This window comes from Cebus imitator, unplaced genomic scaffold (assembly GCF_001604975.1).
Source record: "Cebus imitator isolate Cc_AM_T3 unplaced genomic scaffold, Cebus_imitator-1.0 Scaffold211, whole genome shotgun sequence".
Lineage (NCBI taxonomy): Eukaryota > Metazoa > Chordata > Mammalia > Primates > Cebidae > Cebus > Cebus imitator.
In genome coordinates this window covers 379,108-403,912 of record NW_016107526.1, presented here as the reverse complement: position 1 = coordinate 403,912, position 24,805 = coordinate 379,108, and the positions used below count along the sequence as shown (strand labels likewise).

General features: G+C 35.0%; 1 protein-coding gene across 2 annotated transcripts in view; it reads right to left on the bottom strand.

The window, feature by feature from the left end:
• Positions 1–24,805, bottom strand: part of IPO11 (importin 11) — a 210,053-nt gene that overhangs the window by 82,385 nt on the left and 102,863 nt on the right. For both annotated transcript variants that reach the window (XM_017548572.2, XM_017548574.2), the window contains exons 21-24: positions 19,516–19,631; positions 15,017–15,093; positions 7,313–7,392; positions 6,797–6,877 (exon numbers count right to left, since the gene is read on the bottom strand). In XM_017548572.2, coding sequence (XP_017404061.1) covers positions 6,797–6,877; positions 7,313–7,392; positions 15,017–15,093; positions 19,516–19,631 — 354 coding nt within the window. The remainder of the gene's footprint in view (positions 1–6,796; positions 6,878–7,312; positions 7,393–15,016; positions 15,094–19,515; positions 19,632–24,805) is intronic.

Below are 24,805 nucleotides of genomic sequence, written 5' to 3'. Positions count from 1 at the left end.
CTACTATACATATACATATATGAGTTTCAAAATAACAATGCCAATATTACTGATGACAATACTACTGAATGTAATTATAAACTTCTTTTTGTTCTGTTACATTCCATCAGGGATATACATGTGAAATACTATGTATTAAAATGACTTGAAATAGTCTTCTCAAATAGTTATGCCACCAACATCATAATAGTTAGATTCAAATGTTTCAGTCTGTTTTTTATCTTTAGGAACTGCTTTTTCTTTTTCTTTTTTTCCCCCTCCTAAATCATGCTTTACCTCTACATGGTTCCAAACTCTAACTTTATAAAACAGATACACATCCTGACTGATCTAGTTTCCATCCTCTCCTCTTTTTGTTAGACAGCTACTTTAATTAACTTGGTTTATTCTTCCATTGCCTTCTTCCACTTTTTAAACAGAAGAAAACTAGAGACACGCTTTTTGCCTCTAGTTTTCTTCTGTTTAAAAAGTGGAAGAAGGCAATGGAAACTAGAATATACTCCTTGCTTATATTCTCAAATTAAACTTCTGTTTAAAAAGTGGAAGAAGGCAAAGAAAAGTAGAATATGCTCCTTGCTTATATTCTCAAATTCATACAGAGATCTTCATGCCTTTTTAATGCTGCACAGTACTCTGCTATATAAACGAACAAGGTGTGGCACTTCAATTATCCAATCACCCATTACTAATTGTTTTTTGACAACATTTTGTTATTACAAAAAGAACTTTTGCACTTTAGTTTAAACCCATTACCTTTTCAGAATATACCTGCAACAGATTGTGTTCTTAAAACCTTTGGGGAAAATGCAGAATTCAATTTACTTGGCTTAGGCTTACACTGCATACGAAGTGATTAAACGCATGGATCCTAAAGTCAAAATGCCTATGTTATATCATGGTTCCAATAATTACCAGCTGAGTGGCCTTTAAAAAATTATTCTCCACTCTGTGATTTAATTTCTCATCTGCAAGACTGGGAAAAAGAGCAGTACTATCATCATGTGTTTATGTAAGGATTAAACAAAATCTGTATTTTATATTTTTAGAAATGTGTAGCACATGTTAAATGCTACTATCTGCTATTTGTGTCATCTTAAAACCTGGCTTAACATTGCTTAATATGACCAGGACTAAAATGAGAATTCAAAAAGTCAAAAGTAGTATGGCTACAATATTGACAAATTTCAAATTAAAGAAATGTTAACAATTTAAATTTGAGTATTTTATCATATAATTATATTCCTCTAGATAACATGTTCTGAATCACAATATACAGTAAAGTCTATTCTTTGTTCTACATCATTTGCTCCAAAAGCAGGCATACTGGTCTCTCTATCCAATTTTCATAACACTGTAATTTTCTACTTCAAAGAACAAAGAAGTTACTTGAAGATACTGTCAGAAATTAGTGTTAACAGTGACATTTAGTAAAAAATATATTTAAAATGTTATATACCACACTATATTAAGAAACAGTATCTGATATTAAAAATGAAAGTGAGCTAATATTAAAAACTATTGTTATTGCTATACTAAAACTCTAAGATCCGGAAAATGCCAAAAATTTTGAGAGTTTGCCCAGCCTTAAAATATAGCAGCAAAATGAAAGCATTATTGCCCTAAAATATTCCTGAATATAAAAATAGAAATAATTTATTCATAATGAGCATATTTTTAGTATTTAACATCCATTTATTAAATAATAAAATCTAGTTTGAGATTTTAAGTCAAATATACAGACTGAGCTATACCAATATTTATACAAAAATACCATCTTAAACACATATCAGATTCCCAATTTTTCATTCTTTCCTTTTTTTCTCTCTCTTCCTCTTTTTTTTTTAATAGAGATGCGGTCTTGTTACGTGCAGAAGGCTGAAATTGAACTTCTCAGCTCAAGTGATCTTATAGCCTCGGCCTCTGAAGTAGCTAAGATTAAAGACACACACCACCATGCCTGGCTCCAAATTTCTTTCTTTTCTTTTCTTTTTTTGTTGTTGGGAAGGAGTTTCACTCTTGTCACCCAGGCTGGAGTGCAATGGCTCACTGCCACCTCTTGGCTCACTGCAACCTCCACCTCTCGGGTTCAAGCAACTCTCCTGCCTTAGCCTCCCAAGCAGCTGGGATTACAGGCATGGGCCACCAAGCCCAGCTTATTTTGTATTTTTAGTAGAGATGGGGTTTCTCCATGTTGGTCAAGCTGGTCTCAAAGTCCCAAACTCAGGTGATCCGCCTGCCTCAGCCTCCCAAAGCGCTGGGACTACAGCCATGAGCTACCACACCCAGCCCCAAATTTCTTAATTCAAATATATGTATCCTAATAACAACCTACTGTTGGCATACTTACAGATAAATTGCCTTCATTTGTAACCTGTATTAAATATTACAAAAATAATTTGACTACATATTTGACTATAGATTTTTGATATGCGGTAAGTTAGTTTGGAATTTTCTATAATAAAAAAAAAAAACTGTTATTCTGAGCAGAAAAAAAATACGATTAGTTTTCTTTCTTTCTTTTTTAAGAGACAAGGTTTCCCCATGTTTGCCAGGCTGGTCTTGAACTCCTGACCTCAGGGATCCATCCACCTGGACCTCCCAAAGTGCTGGGATTACAGGCATGAGCCACTGCGCCTGGCCAATTTTCTTCTTCTTCTTCTTTTTTTTTTTTTTTTTGCAAACCAGTCAGCCTCGCTGATCCTGCTGCCCTTGGCTTCATCATTTCTCCATGGTCTCTGCTGTTGCTGCCATCTGGTAGTGGCTGGTCATCAGTTTCTGTGTCTGCAGAGAAAAAATATGAGTCAATCTAAAGTATACAAATATTTTTTTTTCACTCAAAACAGGGTCTCCCTCTATTGCCCAAGATGGAGTACAGTAGCACAATCTCAGCTCACTGCAGCCTCCACCCCTCTCCACTCCCACCTCAGCCTCTGAGGAGCTAGGATTACAGCACACACCAACATGCCCGGATATTTTTGTATTTTTTTGTAAAGATAGGGCCTAACCATGTCGCTCAGGCTGGTCTCAAACTCCTGAGGTCAAGTGGTTTGCCTGCCTCAGCCTCCCAAAGTGTTGGGATTATAGGTGTGAGCCACCACGCCTGGTCAAAATACAATTATTAATAATTTTAAAGAGCGAGCTGAGATATGCAGTTCTTGCTAATAATATACCATTACTGTGTAAACGACCTGCTTAGTTTTAAAAGCAAATTTTATTAATGTACTTAAGTATTTATTTTGAAGAAATCGTAAAAGGATAAAGTAGAACAACTTGGTTTCTCTAGAGCTGAAGATCTTAGCAAACAAATTATTTTGCCTATAATTGAAGTAGCCTATTTCACCCCAAAGAGAGACTAAATATTTAGTCTCTCAAAAGACGGCTATATAATTATATTAGATAAAAACAGTCAATGCTTATATTCACTTATTACATGCTAGGCATTGTTATAACTGTTTATACATATAAGCTCAAGTATTCCTCACATCAAACCTAGGAAGTAGGTAAAGTTATCATCCCCATGTTACAGATGGAAAATGAGGAACAAAGAGTAATTTGTCCACATCACGTAACTGTGAAGTACCAGAGCCAATGTTCTAACCCTGGGGATCTCCCTTCAGTGTGTAGTCTTATCTGCTATGCTATGCTCTCTCTAATAATTTTTAAGAGTATAATTAAAAACAAGTAGAATCACAATGGCCATTCCAGATAATCCACAAGTTGTCTTTCAACAATTAATTTAATAATATTGTTGCAGAAAAGCCAAAAGAGTGTGTGGGGGTGATGTCAATTCAAATTTGGACTGGAAGGTGTTTAAATGTGAGAAATCACCTTTTCTTAATCACTTAGAATATACAGATTATAACTTAACATGGAGAATTTCAGGTACTGCATAGGTACAGAATAAAAATCATTTAATAAATGAGGAAAATGAAGGCCAGAGTATACTCAAGAGCCATAAAAGTAGCAGGGCAGCATATGCAAACCAAGCGGATGGTCAAGGAGAGAATTCCAAATGAATCCTCAGTATACATGAGATGGCATTTCTATTGGAGGCACAGCTTCAACATAAAAATTATGGATTCCTTGCCTTTCAAGTCACTTACTACGTATGTATTCAGAGCTAACAGAGCCCACATTTACTGAACTTTGGATAATGGAGAAGGTCAGTCTAATAGAGGAGAAAGGTTAAAACAGGCATACATACAGAAAAAAATCTGTGGAGACAATAGTATCAAAATGACATGGCAATTTTCACTTGTTTTAATCACTCCCAGGATGCCAATCACTTTTTCCTCAAATAGTCAGAATTAAGTCCAATGTGTCAATTCCTTATTTCCTCTTACTTCCAGAGAAGAATTTATCACCAAAGCAAAAGCTGAAGTTGAGATTGTGTAAAACTGATAAAGTTCCTTAATATACTTATTTGCCACTCTGTCAGCTTAGTAAAGGCATAAATGCAATTATGCCTATAAAACGCATAAAAGCATTTTAGTAAGCAACATGTTTGATGTTACCTGTAAGCTTTGGGGCTAGGAGAACACTTTGAAATTAATAATGAATGAGGATTAAAAGACTAATGCAATAGACCAGGCCTCAAGTATCCAGGGTCTCAACAAGTCACATGCACAGATTCCTGTTATTACAAATCCTTTAGTGCCCACATGATTCTTTGGTAACAGTGGCTTATATTCTCAGCATTTAGTAAACCCCTTGCTCTAAAAAAGAAACAAAGAAACTACAAAATTAAAGCCAAAGAGTTCTCCCATATCCTAGATGTAATCAAGGTAAGATGAAGATACTAGAGAATGCCCTTAATCAACTATGGCTTTTGTCCTTGCAACAACAAAAACAAAACAGAGACACAGACACATACCAGGAGAACATCAGGTGACAGCGGAAGCACAGATAACAGGATTACGTATCTACAAGTCAAGGAATTCGAAAGACTGCCTGCAATCACCAGAAGGTAAGAGAAGGGCTTGGAACAGATTCTCCCCCTTAGCCCCTTCAGAAATAGCATGGCCCTGCAAACACCGATTTTCTAATTATATAATGAATATCAATATTATAAATAAACTTTTGTTTTACGCCACCAAGGTTGTGGTATTTTGTTACAGCATCCCTAGGAAACCAATACGGTCCTTACTGATCTCCTTAAGCTCCTTCCTTTTCTCATCAATCTATAATTTAATACTTCAGTAATCTGGCATATGACCCTTCTCATTTATAGACACTAAATATGTTTTAAATTTTGGTTTTAAACCCTCTTGCTCAATAGACAATCCTAAGAGTATTTTCTCTCTCCTTATTCTTGTTCACTTCTCTGCAGTACTTAACACTGTATTAGCCTGATTCATGCTAGCAGAGTTGCGACAGCAAATAAATACACAGTCATGTGCCACTTATCAACAGGAATATGTTCTGAGAAATGTGTCATTAGGTGATTTCACTGTTGTGCAAACATCATAGAGTGTACTTACACAAATCTAGATGGTATCTTATTGGTTATCGTAAAAGGCTAAAGTAACAAAAGAATAAAGCAGAACAAAGAATCCATTTTCATACTGCTATAAAGAACTGCCTGAGACTGGGTAATTTATAAAGAGAAGAGGTTTAATTAAGTCACAGTTCAGCACAGCTGGGAAGGCCTCCAGGAAACTGACAATCAACGCAGAAGGTGAAAGAGAAGCAAGGCAGCTTCTTCACAGGGTGGCAGGAAGAAGCAGTGCCAACCAAAGGGGAAGGAGGCCCTCATGAAACCATCAGATCTCTTGAGAACTCACTCACTATCATGAGAACAGCATGGGGAAAACCACCCCCATGATTCCCTTGATTTGGGAGACAGTCATCCCCACAATCCCCTTGATCATGGGATGATCATGGGGTGATCATGGGGTGATCCGGGTGGACCCAAAGCCTAACCATATCAGTTACGATGAAATAAGACTTCATTATCCGCACAAACTTTTACCAACTTAGATCCTAGAGTATACTTTGGATTACTTCAGTACACTTCTTATAGCAAACCTATTTGGGTAACCTCTTTCATTTCACTGGGAGGAAGTGAGATCATTTTTAGGTTCTAAAGCAATGCCATGATTTTCACACCATAATGCTATTTTGTTATGATAGAAATTCAGCTCTCGTATCTTGGAACATAGCTGAGAAACTCGACATCAAAAATAGGGGTACTTTTAATAGCAACGCCTTCTCTCAAAATCCATACATAAAGATATTTTAATATATTTATATATACATTTGTTTATATGTAAATATACACTTAATACTATTTGTATCTTTAATATACAGACATAATATATAAAGATAATATACAACTTAGAGCCTGTTGGTTCTTAATTACACAATCTCAACAAACATGGTACTCAAATTTTGATAGCCAAATCAAATTAAAATTACCAAATTATAAAGTGAAAATGAAAGAGTGAGAAGTATCAGACACCACACCACTGGATAATTTACAAGAGTTAAAATCCTTACTACACAAAGTAAGGTCTCAAGATAGGCAACATCCCAATCAGTTCAGACCTTGTGAGAAATCCAGAATTGAATTTTAATAAGATGTCCAGGTGATCTGTTGCTTGCTGAAGGTGTATGCACCTTCAAGATTTGAGATCTCTGGTCCGTAGGTATTAAACCAACTGAAAACTGCTAAAATAGCCCGTCTGGAACTGTATCAGCTCTTCTCCTTCTTGTGAACCATCCATACCCAAATGAAAGTCCAACTTCATAAAATATAAAGAAAAACTCATATATTCACTTAAAATGATTACAATACCTTCAGCACTTGAACTTGACCTTCTGTGGTAATCTCCTTTAAAAGTTCACAAAAGGACTGGCATAGACCTACTGCATATGTCTGAAATTCAATTAAAAGTCAATACATACGTAAGAACATCTGTAATATCAAAACGCTGTAAAATTTCATTTGGGACTCATTATAATCTATTTGAGAAGTATACGCTAAATGTCTAAGCATATCAAATTTCAATTAGAACTCTTAGAAAAAGTTAAAGAAAAAAGATTATGCCGAATAAAAATATAGATTATTGATACATTAATTTTTATAGGAATATAAAAATATATTTGCTGACATGGCACATTTTCTGCATTAAATAAGAAATGAACTGCAAGCAGCACATCTGCCCTTCAGCGGAAAATGCTCAGCCAATGTTTCTTCGCCTTAAAGTAATAGACCAATCTTAAAATTCTGAAGAGGCACTCCCTGATTTCGAGTAAGAAATAATCAAAATAGTAATTATATAATTTCATATAATACAAAACTACAACATACCTGTAAAAATTCTGTTGATGATAAAAAGATATAACCATTGATGATCTTAAAGCAAGTTCTGAGATTTTCTGAACTTAGTTCTGCCAAAAACAATAAATGTCAAACAAAGAAAAAATAACAAATTAATTCGCTGCTCAAAATTAGTTTAAATGAAGTGATTCATTGTTATTTAAAACTAATTTACATACTCTACAAACCTCAGCACTATTCAGACTACTAGTATCTATAGATATCTATCTAAAAACTGGCATCACTAGGATTTAAAAGGTTACAGTCAGCAATGATCATGCCACTGCACTCCAGGCTGAGCAAAAGAGTGAGACCCTGTCTCAGTGAATTAATGAATGAGTGACTGAATGAATGAACAAATGAACAAATACTGGTAACAACCCAAAACTTAATGCTACCTCATTTGCTTTTCACTAGTTGAAACATTCAGGAAAAAAAAGCCATGCTCTCCATATTTTTTCTTTTCAGAAAAAAACTGCCTAATCATTCGACCCAACATTTCATTTCAAAATGAATTTTTACGGCTATCATGACAAACTACATGAAGCTGAATCATTTCACCATCATATTTTGACATTTGCTTAAATGGGTTCACTTGATGAACATTTACTGAGTGTTACTGCACTTGCACTAAATATGCAATATGACTTCTCAACAGACTCCTGATGACACTCCAAAAAAATTATATTAGGTTAAGATAGATTCAATCTTTCCATTTTGTTCTTCAAATCTGGTTCCCTATAAAACACCACACATAACAAATGTTCTTAACATTTAATTACCAGAGTAACATCAGAAAATGGTATCGTTTTTAGCTATTCCTTTGCAAGTGAAGAGTAGAAACTATTTGTTAAAACTGAATATGATCAAAAGTTGACACAGTGCTATTTTATGTGTCTCACTAAATAAAATAATAATACAAAAGGATACAGGCTCCATGTATAAAAATATACAGATTAAAATATGACTCCCAATATAACGTCGATGCCTAAAGCCTGCCATTCTTTGTTACAAGTATTTTGGAAATTATATTCACTCACAATAGGACAGATTGTTTTTTCTTAATTTCTGGCAAAAGATTAGCCCCTGTGTTCTTATCTGTCATTTCTAAATAAAAGAAAGAAGACATATTCATATGTAAATTTTCCATTTATTTTCACAAAAGAATGACAATCCAACCTACCTCAAAATGTCTTTGAAGGCATTAGTTCCTAAAATTTAGGATTTGACAGTTTTAAAAAATGAGGATAGGAAGAAGACAGGAAATAGTCAACTTATTACTAGTTACTAATCTAAAAAACATTTTTTAAAAAGCTGTCATCTAAGCATCTTTTAACGATAAAAGATAAAATCTCAGGATAAAGGGGGCTTTTGTATTAGATTAAAGCTATCATTATGAAAAATTCACATTATCCTTTTCTTCTCAAGGAGAAAGCCTGGACTTGTGCACACTTTTTTGTAGATCAACAATGAACAGCAGACTGTTTGGCGATTGCCATGAAAAGTAAGGCAAAGGGTCTATATTTAAGAGAGAACTGAGAATGGCTTCATTCCAGGCATATCAGAGAACATAATTTTGAAATCATTGCCAAGTATAATTTTATCAAAATCAATGTTAAGGGAAAAAAAAAAAAAACAACATTTAAGAAGAATTGATATAAAAAGAAAAAGCCCGTATCTTCCTACAGATATTTAAAAACTATTCCTGGACCATTCTATACAAATTAGGTCACTTCCCACTGCTTTCCATGCCTCTAACATGCCCAGGATGGCACTGACAAAATTTTCTTGGGCATGTTATCATCAGCAAACACTAAATATTGATATTACACATAGCCCTAAATTTAACAAATTTATCTATTTAACAGTGCTGAACAGTGTTCACTACATCCATAAGTTCCTAGTGAGACTCTAAAGAAAAATGACTGTCTAGGCCTAATACCAGGAAGTTACTAGGCCTTGACAGTCATTTTTCATTATCTGAAATTACTCAGTATCTGAAAGTAAACACCTATCTATTGCATGATTGACTTCTTGCAATCATGCAATAGGTATGTATTTATTTTCAGATATTGAGTAATTTATGTCTAAGGTTCTCAGTCAGGGGCAATTTTGTCCACTGCAGGACATTTGGGAATGTCTAGAAACATTTTTGTCATTGCTAACATCCAGTAGGTAGGAGGTGGGGATACTATTAAACATCCTTCAATGCAAAGGGAAGTCCCCCACAACAAAGAATTACCTTGACCCAAATGACAAGAGAGCCAAGACTGAATATCCATGATTTAAGTGACTAGGTTTTTCTTTTCATAGACTGCTACAGAGCTCTAAGGTAAACCTGCATATAATCCATCAATGTATTTAGTTACACACTGTTCAAATATGATTCATATATTTAGTGTGATTTTATTTTATAATCTACTCCTACTTGCTTTTATTTATACTTTTGCTCCTATTTTTAATTTTTATTTTACATTTTATATATTCCTTAAAATTTCTGTGAGGACAAGAAGTGAATTATTAAATTATATTATAAAGAATCGAGAGAAATCTACTTCATCCTTTCCAAATCTGTTAGAAAGTTACCAGCTGAAAAATTTTACAGTTAAAGGAACATTAGTTCCATTCACAGTAACTAGGACAAGAGCCAGTCACATGCTGATCTTTTAAGTAAGGAGAATATTAAGTAAATTAACACCATAACATAGATTTAAAGAAAAAAAGCTATTAGAACTAAATTAATAGAATTACTTCCAGTTATAGCCTCTGGTTCTACTTAAAATTTCTCAGATTCTATTTACATTTAGGGAAAAGGATATAAAATGAATCTTGGCCTTGAATATATTCATACGTAATTAATGCATCCTAAAAACCATTAACTTAAATATCTTAAAGTGTTCTATAATGTTGGCTTTATATATTTTAAAGCAGGAAACTTTCTGCCAGTGGCTTTCTTTCTTTTATTTTTACTTTTTAAAGAGAAAGGTTCTCACTGTGTTGCTCAAGCTTAAATGGAACAGTACAATAACAGCTCACTGCAGCCACTACAGCCTTGATCCTCTTACTTCAGCCTCCTGAGCAGCTAGAACCACAAGCACAGCCCACCAAGGCCAGCTATCTTTTATTTCTTGTAGACATGGGGTCTTGCTATGTTACCCAGGTTGGTCTTGAACTCCCACCCTCAAGAAATTTACCTGATTACAGGCATGAGCCACTGAAGCTAGCCCAGTGGCTTAATTTCTGCTTAGAAAAATATAATTGCAATCATATTCATTAAATAGATAGTTTAAAAGCATTGTTCTAATAAGAGAATTTAACTGATACAAAAACCATATTCATTTTGGTTTATACTCTTAAAAGATTAAAATAAATATTCTGGTTGTATTTAAAAATAAATTTTAAAACTTGTCTGAAAGAATGTACATGCAAAAAGCTGTATGTCAAACAATTATCAGTGCTATACTCAAACAAAAATAAAGGTAATACTGATGTCAAGATGTACTAATAAACATAAACAAATGTAATTTGTAAATAGAATGTCTTCATTATTGATGTAAATACACCACCACAATGCATAAAACAAATTATGTTTACCATTTTTTTGAATGATAAAAGTAGAAAACAAATAATTCAATAGCATCCACATCACCTATATTCATCAAAACTTTATAAAATAGAATTTTTTTAATCTTTTTTTTCTTTTTTTTTTTTTTTTTGAGATGGAATCTCACTTTGTTGCCCAGGCTGGAGTGCAGTGGCACAATCTCGGCTCACTGCAACCTCCGCTTCCCAGGTTCAAGTGATTCTTCTGCCTCAGCTTTCCGAATAGCTGGGGCTAGAGGTGTGCACCACCACACCTAGCTAATTTTTGCATTTTTAGCAGAGGCAGGGTTTTGCCATATTAGCCAGGCTGGTCTTGAACTCCTGACCTCCTGATATGCCCTCCTTAGCCCCTCTAAGTGGTAGAATTATAGGTGTGAGCCACTATGCCCAGCCAGAATTTTTTAAGCCTTTAAAAATTAAAAAAGTTTGAATTAAATATGTAATATCAAAAAGCTGCAATTTCATTAGTTCTTCACTCAGTAAATAATAAATCCTGAGAGCCAGTCAATGGCAGGATAATTTTAAAATAGGAGTAATGTTAATAGTGATAGTAATAGCACTAACATACCAGCAAAACATTAAGATAATACTTACTATGTGCCAGGCATTATTCCAAACACATAAAAGTCCTAATTGATTTGGTTAGAAATATTACAAAGCTTTATATTGTTAAAACTACACTAGAGGGTGGACACAGTGGCTCAAGCCTGAGAGGTGGGCAAATCACATGAGGCCAGGAGTTCAACAGCGGCCTGGGCAACATGGTGAAACCCCATTTCTACTAAAAATAAAAAATTAGCTGGGCATGGTGGTACATGCCTATAATTCAAGCTACTTGGGAGGCTGAGGCAGGAGAACTGCTTGAACCTGGGAAGCAGAGGTTGCAGTGAGCTGAGATCATGCTACTGCATTCCAGCCTGAGTGACAGAGCAAGACTCTGTCCCCACCAAAAAAAAAAAAAAAAAAAACAACGAAGCTAGGCCGCTTACCTAAAACTCTGCTAAATATCGTGCTATACAGTTATAGTAAAGTAAGTCACATGTTTTCTATTTAAATCTCTTCTTCGTTACCAATCCCTCTCCCACCACTCTAAGGGAACTAAACATTATGGAGACCAAGCATGCTGAATTTGAGGTGGAAAACAGGGTGAAATGAGACCAGTGTGTGAAATCACACATATGTGAAAGTAGCTGAATGTTGTCATGACAAAGTTGGTAAAAGGTCTGGTTGAGGTGTCTAATCCTAGGTCAAACATAAAGAAGCCTGTCAATTGCTTCTTTATAAAACGGCAGGGTATGGGCCTGGCACAGTGGCTCATGCTGGTAATCCCAGCACTTTGGGAGGCCAAGGTGAGTGGATCACGAGGTCAGGAGTTCATGACCAGCCAGGCCAACATAGTGAAATCCCATCTCTACTAAAACTACAAAAAAAAAAAACAATTAGCTGGGCTTGGTAGCAGGCGCCTGTAATCCCAACTACTTGGAGGCTGAGGTAGGAGAATCTCTTGAACCCAGGAGGTAGAGGTTGCAGCGAGACAAGATTGCACCATTGAACTCCAGCCTGGGCAACAGTGTGAGACTCCATCTTAAAAAAAAAAAAGTGGGCATAGTATAGTAAGTTAGGTAGAACACAACTAAAAAGACCTTCACCAAAGAACCCTATTTTCTTTCTCTATCATGACTGAAAGATAAAATTTTTCCTAGTAGGTCAACACCTATTGCCACTGACTTCATCTTTGGTAAGTTTTTCCTTTTATGGGGACTCTAGATAACAAAGAGCAAATGGTTCTTTACTAGAAAACAACTGGTTACTATTTGAGAAGAGGAACAAAAAATTTCAGAGAAAATGTTAAGAACTAATCACATTATTTAGCCACCATGGTCATCCAACAAATAAAAAGAGAAAATGATTTTTTAACCAGTTATAATCATTTTAGTCCAGATTTGCTGGTTTTTCAAAGAGTAAGTCTATTTTTCCAGTGTGTCATTCATTATACGTCAGGGACATTTTTGCCTCTGATAATCCCAGCACTTTGGGAGACCAAGGTGATTACATCACGAGGTGAGGAGTGTGAGACCAGCCTGGCCAACATGGTGAAACTCCATCTTTACTAAAAATATAAAAATTACCCAGGTGTGCCAGGTGTGGTGTTGCACACCTGTAATCTTAGCTACTCAGGAGGCTGAGGCAGGAGAACTGTTTGAACCCAGGAGGCAAAGGTTGCAATAAGCCAAGATCAAGGTCGCACCACTGCACTCCAGCCTGGGTGACAAAGCTAGACTTCATCCAAAACAAACAAAAAAAATTCTCAGCACAAATAAGTTCTTAGACCTCCCCCACAACAACAACAAAAATAAACAAACAAACAAATAAATAAATAAATAAATAAAAACCTGCAGACATTGCCATAATAATGATGCCTTTCTTCCTAGTATTTTCCTAGCTAAATGCCCTCTCATGACAATATTGAAACTATTCGGTTAGTATACCCAAAGTTCAAATGAAGGAATTAAAAATGCTTCATTGAGGATCCATGAATGGAAAAAAACATACATAACATTTATAATACAGTTTCTAAATAATCAAAACAAGGGAAATATTTTACAGACTGAAACAGAATGAAAGGGCTAGTAAACAGACTATATACAATTCTGAAATATGTGTTTAAGTCTGAACCTACCCTGGTAAACACCCACACAAAACAACCTATAAACAAAATATTATTTATCAATTTTTACACTGATACATATTTGAGAATGGTAGCTAATATATAACAGAAAAGTAGTGATTTTTTTAATTAATTATCATCGAAATACACATTCAGATTAGAAAATGAATCTAATTAGATCTCATTCAAAAAGGCTACAAAAGAGATTAGCCCACTCATAGCAGGGTACCCAGTTCTTTGGTTTCATGTACCAAAAGTGTTGCTTAAAAAATATGAGGCTTCATGACTTCAAAGCTCATTCATAAGCAATATTTCAACAAACAATATAATTTCCTGATACTTAAGACTCTTTGGGTAGTTCCTTAGTTAAAAGAGAGAAATCTGTACAAAGAGCTTTTGTGATCAACTGATAAGGCAAAATCCATTTTAAAATAAGCTAGATTAAAAACACAGTATATAGCAGCAGTTTTACAATATAGTCTTCTAAATAGCTAACGGAACTACTATCAAATGTAGGAAACTTACCAGGCAAAGTTCAAGCTCAATTTGTAAATTGTTTCCTAAGAACATATTGGTATTAAAAAATGTTTCACAGTGATATAATTTAGTGTTCACTTTTAATAAGCAGAAATGATTCTAAAAAGTTTACAGCAAAATCTAAGACCATCAAAACATCAGCAGGACATGGTGGCTCACACCTGCAATCCTGGAGCTTTGTGAGGCCAAGGTGGGAAGATCACTTGAGCCCAGGAGTTTGAGAACAGCCTGGGTAACATAGTAAGACATCACCTCTACAAAAATGTTTTAAAAATTAGCTGGATGTAGTGATGTGTGCCTGTGGCTCTAGCTACTCAGGAGGGTGAGATGGGAAGACTGCTTGAGCCCAGGAGCTCGAAGCTGCAGTAAACTATGATTATGCCACTGCACTCCAGCCTGGGCAACAGGGCAAGACCTTGTCTCAAAACAAAACAAACATGCTGTTAAAAGAAAGTCATTAAAAGGGGGAAAATTAAAAAAATAATAATAATAAATTAATTAATTAATAAAACAAACAAAAAACACCAATTGACTTACTTGTCAATATCAGGGATTAAATCAAAATGGAATGTATGTATGTTCTAAACATTGAGTACTCATGGACATAATCATGGCAAAAACAGATACTTCCGCCTACTAGAAAGCAGAGGGAGGAACTCAAAGGTTGAAAAACTGTTAGGTACTATGATCACTACCTGGATGACAGGATCACTTGTGCCCCAAACCTCAACATCACACAATATATCCATGTAACAAACTTGTACATATAGTCCCTGAATCTTAACTAAAAGTTGAACTAAAAAAAAAATACAATAATATTTGTTTCAGTGCCTCCAAATTATGGCTGCTTTAAAAAATCATTAGTAAGTTTATGCTCTAACACATACCAAGAAGTGGTGACATATTCTGAAATATACGAAGCAACTCCGGTGTAACACATGGGCTGTTTTCCAAAGTTACTAACCTAGGAAGGAAAAACAGGTGATTAAATCACTTTCCATGCCCATGTAAAGCCATTAACATAATGACTTAAATATTAAAAAGGTCCCATTTAAATGAGAAAGATATATGGATAATCAGTAAGTTATAAAAATTATCTAAGAAAGAATTAACCAAATACCTTAAAATAAAAACCTGTCTACAGATTATGTAGTATTTCTATATAAATAGCAAAGGTAGTGGAAAGTAACTACAGTTGAGCCTTGCAAAACATGGCTTTAAACTGCGTGGGTCTACTTATACCCAGACTTTTTCAACCAAATGTAAGATTAAAAGAGCAGTATTCACGGGATGCAAACCCAAGTTTACGGAGGGTTGGCTTTTCACATATACATACACACAGGTTCCACAGGACTGACTACGGGACTTTAGTATGCACGGATTTTGGTATACGTGGTAGTCCTGGAACCAATCGCCTGTTGATAGAAAGACTCGACTGTATATACTAAAGTATCTATAATAATGAAATTATAACAATAAATCAAAAGTGTAACTATTACGAATTGGTCAAGGACATAAAAAAGTTATTTTGTTGTTCTGATTTTCTTGATATGATCCTCTGCCACATGTAATTGATATGTCCTTTAAAGCGAAACTAGGCTAATAAATTAGTAAAACAACTTATGCTAAATGCTGAATAAATATGAACTTAGTAGAACAAAGGCCAATTACAAGCCAATCTGACTGCATTAGCAGTATGCAACAATCCATAATATAATACATATACATGAAAGCTTTAATACAACAAAGGCCAATTACAAACCCATCTGACCACAATCCATGACATAATGCATATCCACGGTGGGTTATCACAGAAGTGTGTGGTTGGCCCAACCCTCGAAACAAGGAGAAAAACTATGATTGTCAAAAGAGCAGCGAGAAAAGGAGGGAAAAGCCTATTCAAAATCTAACATTGGCTTTAAAAACTAAAACCTGAGGAATAACCTGATGATGTTATCAAAACTGTAAAGAAACCCTGGCCTCGACGACTGGTCTATTTCCAGTTCCTTTTATTAATGAATTGTTCAAACGTACAAAGAATAGATTGATACATATCAAAAAAATCATTCCAGTACAATAAAAACAATTTTTAAATTGTTAAACAAATATAGCACTGATATAAAATCAAAAAGAATCACAAAATGTAGATCATAGAGCCAACTCATTAATAGAGGAAGAAATAAAATTAGATAAAATATTAGAAAAATGTTTATAATATTCATTAGTAGTGTAATTCACCACCAAGTAAAGTTTATCCTAGGAAGTCAAGGTTCTTTTAAGAGAAGGGTTTTCTTTCTGAAGAGAAAGATACAATCTTTTGAGTAGATGGCAAAAAGCAATCAAATTCATTTTTTTTCAATGATCATACTGCTTTTAATGAGATATGGCTGATACTGCTGACTGCTTACCAGTATTCATTACTATCCCATCCAATTTTCTTAAAAATAAAAAACTGTTTATACAAGGTCTTTTGCTCTAACTCTGGTTAAAAAATTTATTGCATTAAATGTTTATATTAAGATAGAAGGCTAAAAGTTGATGAACTAATTTTGTTAGAATGGAAATCAAATGACAACAAACCCATAAACCTAAAGCAAGTAGAATGAGATAATAAAACATAAGAGCAGATATTAATAGGAAACAAATATGAACAAAAAGAACCAAAGCCAAAGGTTGTTTTTGAAGACTAGTAACTGACAAAACTCTAGGTAGATGGATCAACAGGAAAATAAAAAGCCATGGTGGGAGATAAATCACATAATCGGTCTAAGAGTTTCACTCTATATTCGTGACCTGAAACATCAACTGGTACTGGATCTATCCCTAATAAATTCAAATTCCCATTCTTTAACATAACTACTTTATACCTTCTCTCACCTACAGACCTCTACCTTGTATATACTCCTAATTCAGCCCATTACTCCTCACTAAAGGTGATGCTTCATATTTTGTTAAGAAAACAGAAGCTGTTGGATGAACACCTTCCTATCTCATCCCATTATCAAATTTGAAAAACTGCCTTGGGCCTCCAGTTAAAACAGATGAAGTATTCCAGCTGCTACCAAAATTCAATCCCTCCACCTAAGCTCTCAATCCCACCCCTTTTTGCCTCCTTCACTTATCCCACTCTCTCAATCCAGCCTGACCCATTCCTCTAGATCTTACATTTCCCATACTACTCAGCTGTTGCCCCACTTCTGTACTCCTCTTAATAGTAAAGTCTCTCAAACAAGTTATCAGTGTGTATACTCTGTATGGACTTAGCTTCAATTCACTCTTCAGACTACTCCAATTCTAATTTCTGTTCTTACCACTCCAGTGAAAATCCTCCTATCGCCTTCATGTGGCCAAATTCACATTTCTATACTAATCTTATAAGGAAAATCAGCAACATTTGACAAAGTTGACCACTCTCCCCTCTTTTAGGAAATATTCTCCTCTCTTGGCTTGGTTTTCCTACTATCTAAGTACATAGCTCTTCTCTGTCTTTGTAAACGGCTCTTCAGGTCCTCAAAATGTTGCAAGTGTATTAGAATTCTGCCCTGGGCAGAATGTTCTCTATCTGTCCTTCTCTTCCTAGGCAATCATATATTCTCAGGCATTGAATGCCATATCCAAAGTGTCAACCACTTCAGCAAACATCTCGTCTTCACAACAACCATGTAAGGGTAGGAATTATTCTTCATTTTACAGATAAGGAAACTGTGGTTCACCAAGGATGATTAACTTTTTCAAATTACATATATAATGTAGTATAAATGGGATTGGAGCCTATGTTTGCCTGATTTCAAATATAAACTCTAACCCATTAAGAAAAATTCATGAATATGTACTCTGATTCTTTAGAGAAACTCAACAAATTAGGTAATTTTTTAAAATTGTCCTAATAATTTATTTTCATTAGCATGTAAATAAAGGCTAGGAAAAAAATTACCATTAACAAAACAGTACATTTTTATTACTTTTTAATGTAATCCCTTGAAAATATATATATCTTTAATAAACACATTAATATATTGTTGGTAATACTAGTAAATCTGAGTCTAATCTCTAACATATTTAGATTTTTTTTCTAACATTCAACATCATATAGTAGCTGCATGTTTAGAAAAAATTATTTAGATGTCAGGAATTAATATTTTACCTTATACTTTAGAGCAGAGGTGGGCAAACTACAGCTCATGGGCTAAATTCACCCAGGTACTTATTTCTATAAATGATGCTTAATTGGCACATAGCCATACCTACTTGTTAACGTATTGTCTATGATTGTTTTGAAATTGACAGCAGAGTTGAATAGCTGCAACAAAGATTGTGTGACTTAGAAAGCCTAAAATATTTAATGTCTGGTTCTTTACAGTACAAGTTTGCCAACCTCTGATTTAAAGTAATCTATCCTTATACAAATAGAAATGTTTGAATATAAAATATTTCAACAGGCTAATTTACAACTGAACCATATAGATGCCATTTAAGTTTGAACAACACCTTTCTGAGGAACACAAACCGCAAATTAGTAAGTATCCACCTAGTTAAGCTTTAAAGTCATTCAGCTCATATCCTGATAGAGATCATTATTACAATTTGCACCAAAGGTAATTTCCAAGAACCAAAACTGTTAAATTCTAGACATCTATAAAAAACAAGGGAAGGAAGGAAGGAAGTTCCAAAGGAAGAGAGGGAGGGAAGAAGAGAAACAAATGTTCATTTCTTTTATGGTTGATTTCTATGATTTGCTTTCTTTAACTGCATTATCAATTTATATAATGGGATTTTGAAGCTTTTCATGTATTATTGAAAGACTGTCTCTGGATAAAACTGTTGCCAACAGCAAAGTGAGCTTAATAAAGCAAAAGAATTTTCTAGCACAGCTGTTTACACACCGTGGGCAGTCGATAAGCCTCTGTAGCACTGAGCTGCCACAGAAGCACGGCATTTTTTTTTTAAACCTCTTAATACTGCATACTATTAATTTACTCAGTAAAACAATAAGTAAGACTATAAGTAGCTTTACCATTTGGGGCTGAGGTATAATATCTCAATGGTTGGTTAAGTAGTAACAGGACCTCAATATCCCCCAAAAATCTCATTTAACAGATTAGAGATTGTAAGTCAGGAACTTTTTGGAAAAGTTACCATGAACCCATTACATGACAAATTTCAAAAGATGAAATGCAGCTGAGTTCCTGTTGAAAAGTCCCCCTTTAACTGTAATCCTACACTGAGTGACAGCTGCCCAAAAAAAGGAGATATATGCCCAGTTTGAAGAAACAGAGTTTACATTTTTGTTTTTAAAGCCTTATTACATGACCTTAACTTTACTGGCATGAGAGTAGGAAAGGTCACGAATAAAATAAGATCCATGGTGTTAAGTTTTTCCTCTTACCATAATTCTAAACCATCTTCCAGAAGATAAACATGTGGAGGCTGAGAAACATCTGTACTCAGTTGAATAACTGGGAGCAGGAAAGGGTACAGGTTCTTGCTGTCTGCTCCTAATCCCTATGGGAAGTATAAATAAAACTTATAAGACACTCTAATGTCCCATCCCCCATCAAAAAATTACCTATCATATAAAAAGTCCTCAAACCAATTTATTAAAAAAATGAATCATATTTTTAGAAAGGTCCTAATTATAAGCAATAGCAAAACAAAGTTAGTTCTGTTTATAATTGGAAAGCAAAAATAAAAAAATACTATTCAATTGCCTATTGGCAGTAAAAAATACATATGCCAAGGCTACACACATTTGTTCATTTTAAGAGTTTGCACATATAAGAAATATCTATTTTCCTTTCCCTGTCACTTCAGATGACATACTAACATTGGCATTTTAAATTCTATAGATGCTCTCACCTAAATAATTAATCTAAAATGAACCAACCCTAATGTTCATCAGTAAAATGATTAAATTATGAAACTTCCATATTCTAAAATACTGAGAAGCCATTAAAACGGATTTGGGGGATGAATGCCCCCAAATGTTCATCAGTAAAATAATTAAATTATGAAATTTCCATATTCCAGAATACTGAGAAGCCATTAAAAAGGATTTGGGGGCTGAATGCTGTGGCTCACGCCTATCATCCCAATTCTCTGGAGGCCAAGGCAGGAGGACTGCTTGAGGCCAAGAATTGGAGACCAGTCTGGGCAACATGGGAAGACTCTATTCTTGAAAAACATTTAAAAGTTAGCTAAGGCCGGACATGGTGGCTCACACCTGTAACCCCAGCACTTTGCAAGGCCGATGTGGGTGGATCAGGAGTTCGAAGCCAGCCTGGCCAAGCCAACATGGTAAAACCCTGTCTCTACTAGAAATACAAAATTAGCCAGGCGTGGTGGCACATGCCCGTAATCCCAACTACTTGGAAGACGGAAGCAGAAGAATTGCTTGAACCTGGAAGGCAGAGGTTGCGATGAGCTGAGATTGCACTGCTGCATTCCAGCCTGGGCACCAAGAGTGAAACTCTGTCTCAAACAAACAAAAGTTAGCCAAGCATGGTAGCACCTGCCTGTAATCCCAGCTACTCAGGAGACTGAGGCAGGAGGACTGCTTGTGCCCTGGAGTTCAAGGCTGCAGTCAGTGAGCTATGATCCCACCACTGTACTCCAACCTACATGACAGAGTGAAAATCTGTCGACCCACCCCAACAAAAAAAGGACGGGGGGATTTGGCATATAATTTTAAAATTTCAAACAAATACTTTTTAAAAGGTGCACAAGTGTGTATAACAATTCCACTTGTCAAACAATTTTTAAAAATATCTAGATATCGGTATATGGTGTACACAAAAATGTTTCTGGAAGCAAATAGAAAAAACTGTTAATGATTCTTAGATATGGAAAGGAAAAAGGATGATGTTGGGATGAGGGCAAAGGAGTTCTTTGTTTTTACTTTTTAAACATATTTAGAATTTTTGTTAATATTTTTAATGAGTCAAGAACACAGAGATGGAAGAAGAAGAGAAGTTTTGATTTAAAATTCTAGTTTGCTGAATTAATGTCTTAGGGAAGTTGATTCAATATGCTACACAGTAAGTAGTTTGGAAGAAAACAAAAGGGGTAAAAAGTCAATCTGTAAAACATAATAATATCTATAATTTGATGAACACAAAAAGGAAACCAAATAAATTACCAAATACCTCCTCACTTAAGAAGTAATTCAAATGTCAATATAATTCAAAGCATTACAATGCCACACAGTATATGTGTATCCCCCTTTTGATACATATACTACTAAGTTCAATTGTTGGGGTTTTATTTGCAATTCTCCAGCGTACAATGTATTATTTTTTTTAACTATACACACCGCACTATATATTAAATCTCCAGAACTTATGTTAAATATAATTTTGGCCCTTTTTATAATGAAAAAACCACTTGAAAGACCTTATTAAGGAGTTTTCTAAAGGAAGAGAACTATAAAAATGCCATTATTTAATAGAGTAGTATATCTTAAAACTCACTTCAACTTCATTCTCCATAGCTCAATCTTTCATCAAACAAAAAAGAAAGAATATTAAGAAAAAACAGCCAAGTTCATTTTGATTATGAAGTAGGCTAAAATTCCCTTGGAAAATTTATCTACTTAAATGTATATTCCAATATTCAAAATATGCTAGCATTAGCTAAACCAAAGTAAGTAACTGCTAAACAGACAGACTCCCTTAATCAATGCTTGAAGAGATTCAATACCTTATAATTCTAGTGGCTAAAAAATGTGTCCAACCCCTGGTATGCAGCTTGATGTAAACACCCTTTGGGCCCACAGTAACTACAAGACATTGCCTACAATACTATAAAAGTTCAAAAATAAATTCATCAGTTATTAAAATAAGAAAACTACTAGAATAATTAAGGAGAGGAAAATTAATATTCTACTATAATTACAGAAGATGTAAGGAGAAATTGAGTGAAGGATACATGGTATCTCTATATACCATCTTTGAAATTTCCTGTGAATCTATAATTATTTCCATAAAAGAAAAGTTAAGGAAAAAAAAAATCACCCTCTAAATATTGGTCTTTCTCAGGCTACTATCCTTGTCTCACTTCTCATGTCCCATAAACACACTGATGACTCTGCAACAACTGTCTGAACTCCAGACAATCAAGTAACTACAGTACATCATCTGTCAGAGGTATCTCAACCTCTAATACTGAGCCAACTTATTGTCTTCTCAACACACAGGTCCTCTTCCTTTATTTTCTAACTCAAGTGACATGAATCACTGTCTACCCAGTGGCAAATTACTATCATAACTACCTCCTGGTTCTTCTTCAGTTTTATCTCCTTAATATTTTTCAAATCTTTCCCCTTCTCTCCATAACTCAGGTCTTCATCATCTTTTTTCTGATTAACAGGGTCTCCTAATTAGTCTACTTGACCTTAGTTTTACCCACTGCCAAACCAGTGTCCTCAGTGGTGCCCTATTTTTCTAAAACAAAAATAAATTATCGTAATGTTTCTTTCTCTGACCTTCAAGAGATGTTCACTTAGCCTTCCTGACCAGTTCCTCTTAAACAAGCTCTGCACTCTATGTTCCTGCTCTACCAAATAAATGCACAGTATAGAAATCACTGTGTTAACATCTGGAGAAGGCTGACAGATGAACGATTTCAACACGTGCATTTACTACTGTTCTTTTCCAAAGCCAACTAAAAGGATACAGGAGGAATTTTTTTTTAAGAACTAAAACCAGAAATACAAAGACAGCATAAGAAGGGATAAAGTAATTCACTTTGGAAGCTGGAAAGAAAGACAAATGCTAAATGATTTAGCCAACTAAGAAACCTAAGCAAAAATCCAGCAGGGGGGCAGGTAAAGACAAACTACCTGACTTATACTACAGAAAAAAGACTGAGGAACTTATGGCACCAGGTATTTAGAGGGTGTGTGTGTGTGTGTGTGTGTGTGTGTACACGAGCACATGCGTGCATGCATACATTTGGGGGACAGAGATTTGAGGACAGTGAAAAGGAAGTAATAATAAGAGGACTTCTACAAAATGTTCAGAAAGCAGTTTGATGCCAAGATCTCATCTAGATATAGAAGCAGACAAATAACCGGCCCTCTTCTGAACCAGCATAAAACCAGCTATTTGTTTCCTGCTAAGACAAAACAGATGGTTTAAAGACAAGGAGATACCACGTAATCAAGAACAGGGATATGATATAAAACAGCAAGATTACATCAGCATCTAACAGGCAAGAGACTGAGGGATCTTTCACTGAGGAAAGACCTTCAAAAATTAATATGAAAACATTCTCCTACAAAACCCAGCCAGATCATCCTAAAAGGAAAACACACAATCATGGCTGGGCAAAGTGGCTCATGGCTGTAATCCTAGAACTTTGGGAGGTCAAGGTAGGCGGATCACCTGAGGTCAGGAGTTCGAGACAAGCCTGGCTAACATGGTGAAACACTGTCTCCACTAAAAATACAAAAATTTGCCGGGCATAGTGGCGCACACCTGTAGTCCTAGTTACTAGGGAGGCTGAAGCAGAGGGATCACTTGAACTCTGGAGGCGGGAGTTGCAGTGAGCTGAGATCGTGCCACTGCACTCCACCCTGGCAACAGAGTGAGATCCTGTCTCAATAAAAAGAAAAAAACACACAATCAGCAAGCCTCCCCACCATACCACACATGCAATCCTTCCACTCAGTTTTTTTAGTGCCCACTCCTAAATTTACATAGACAAAATGTTGATCTTGAGGTTGGGTGGTGCTTCAGAGTTCATTACACTCTTCTTCCTTTATTGTGTATGATTCAAATTTTTCATAATAGAAAGTAAATAAGTAAATAAGAAAAGGCAACCAAGGATCAACAGATATGATTAAAATGTTTGCTATAAAAAAGAGAACAACAACAACAAAAAACTAAGTAGAAAACAGCACCTTGAAAGAAACAGAGATCAAGCAGAGATAAAAGCTTGGAAAAATGTATCATTATATTTGGTAATTAAAACACTGCATTCATAAAAAGAAAACAAAATGTTGTACAAAACAATTAGTCAGCAAAACACAAAAGATTTCATAGGCATGAAAACATGTCAACACAAAAGAAAAACTCAATAAAAAGGCTAAGAGATAAAACTGAGATTCCCTAGAAAGTAGAACATAAGGACAAAGAGAAGAAAAAGCAGGAAAGAAACTAAGAAAATCAGACAACTGGTTCGGAATATCTAGCCTGTAAGCAGCAAAAAGTTCAGAAAGAAAATAAAAATATGAAGAGGAGGAAATAAAATAAAATGGAGTCATCTCCAATTCAGGAACATGTTTCCAGCTTGAAATGTCCACCAAGTGTCCAAAGCAGTGAGATGAAAAGATACTCACATCATGAAACTAAAAACAGGAACACACAGATGATCATACAAGTTGCCAGAAAAGGGAAGGAGAGACGATACGTTCAAGAATTAAGAATTTGAATCGCTCCAGGGTCCCCAGAGCAACTTTGGAAGCCTTAAGACAAAGAAAAAAAGTCTCCAAAATTCTGAGGGGGAAACTTTTATACCAGCCAAACTACTAATCAATGTGAAAATAGAATGAAGACATTTTCACACATGCAAAATCTCAAAAAAAATTTACTTCCCAGATATTTTTATAAAACGCCAGTGCCATTCATGGCCTCCACCAGAAAAAGAAAATAAAACAAGAAAGAAAAAAAAAAAAAAAA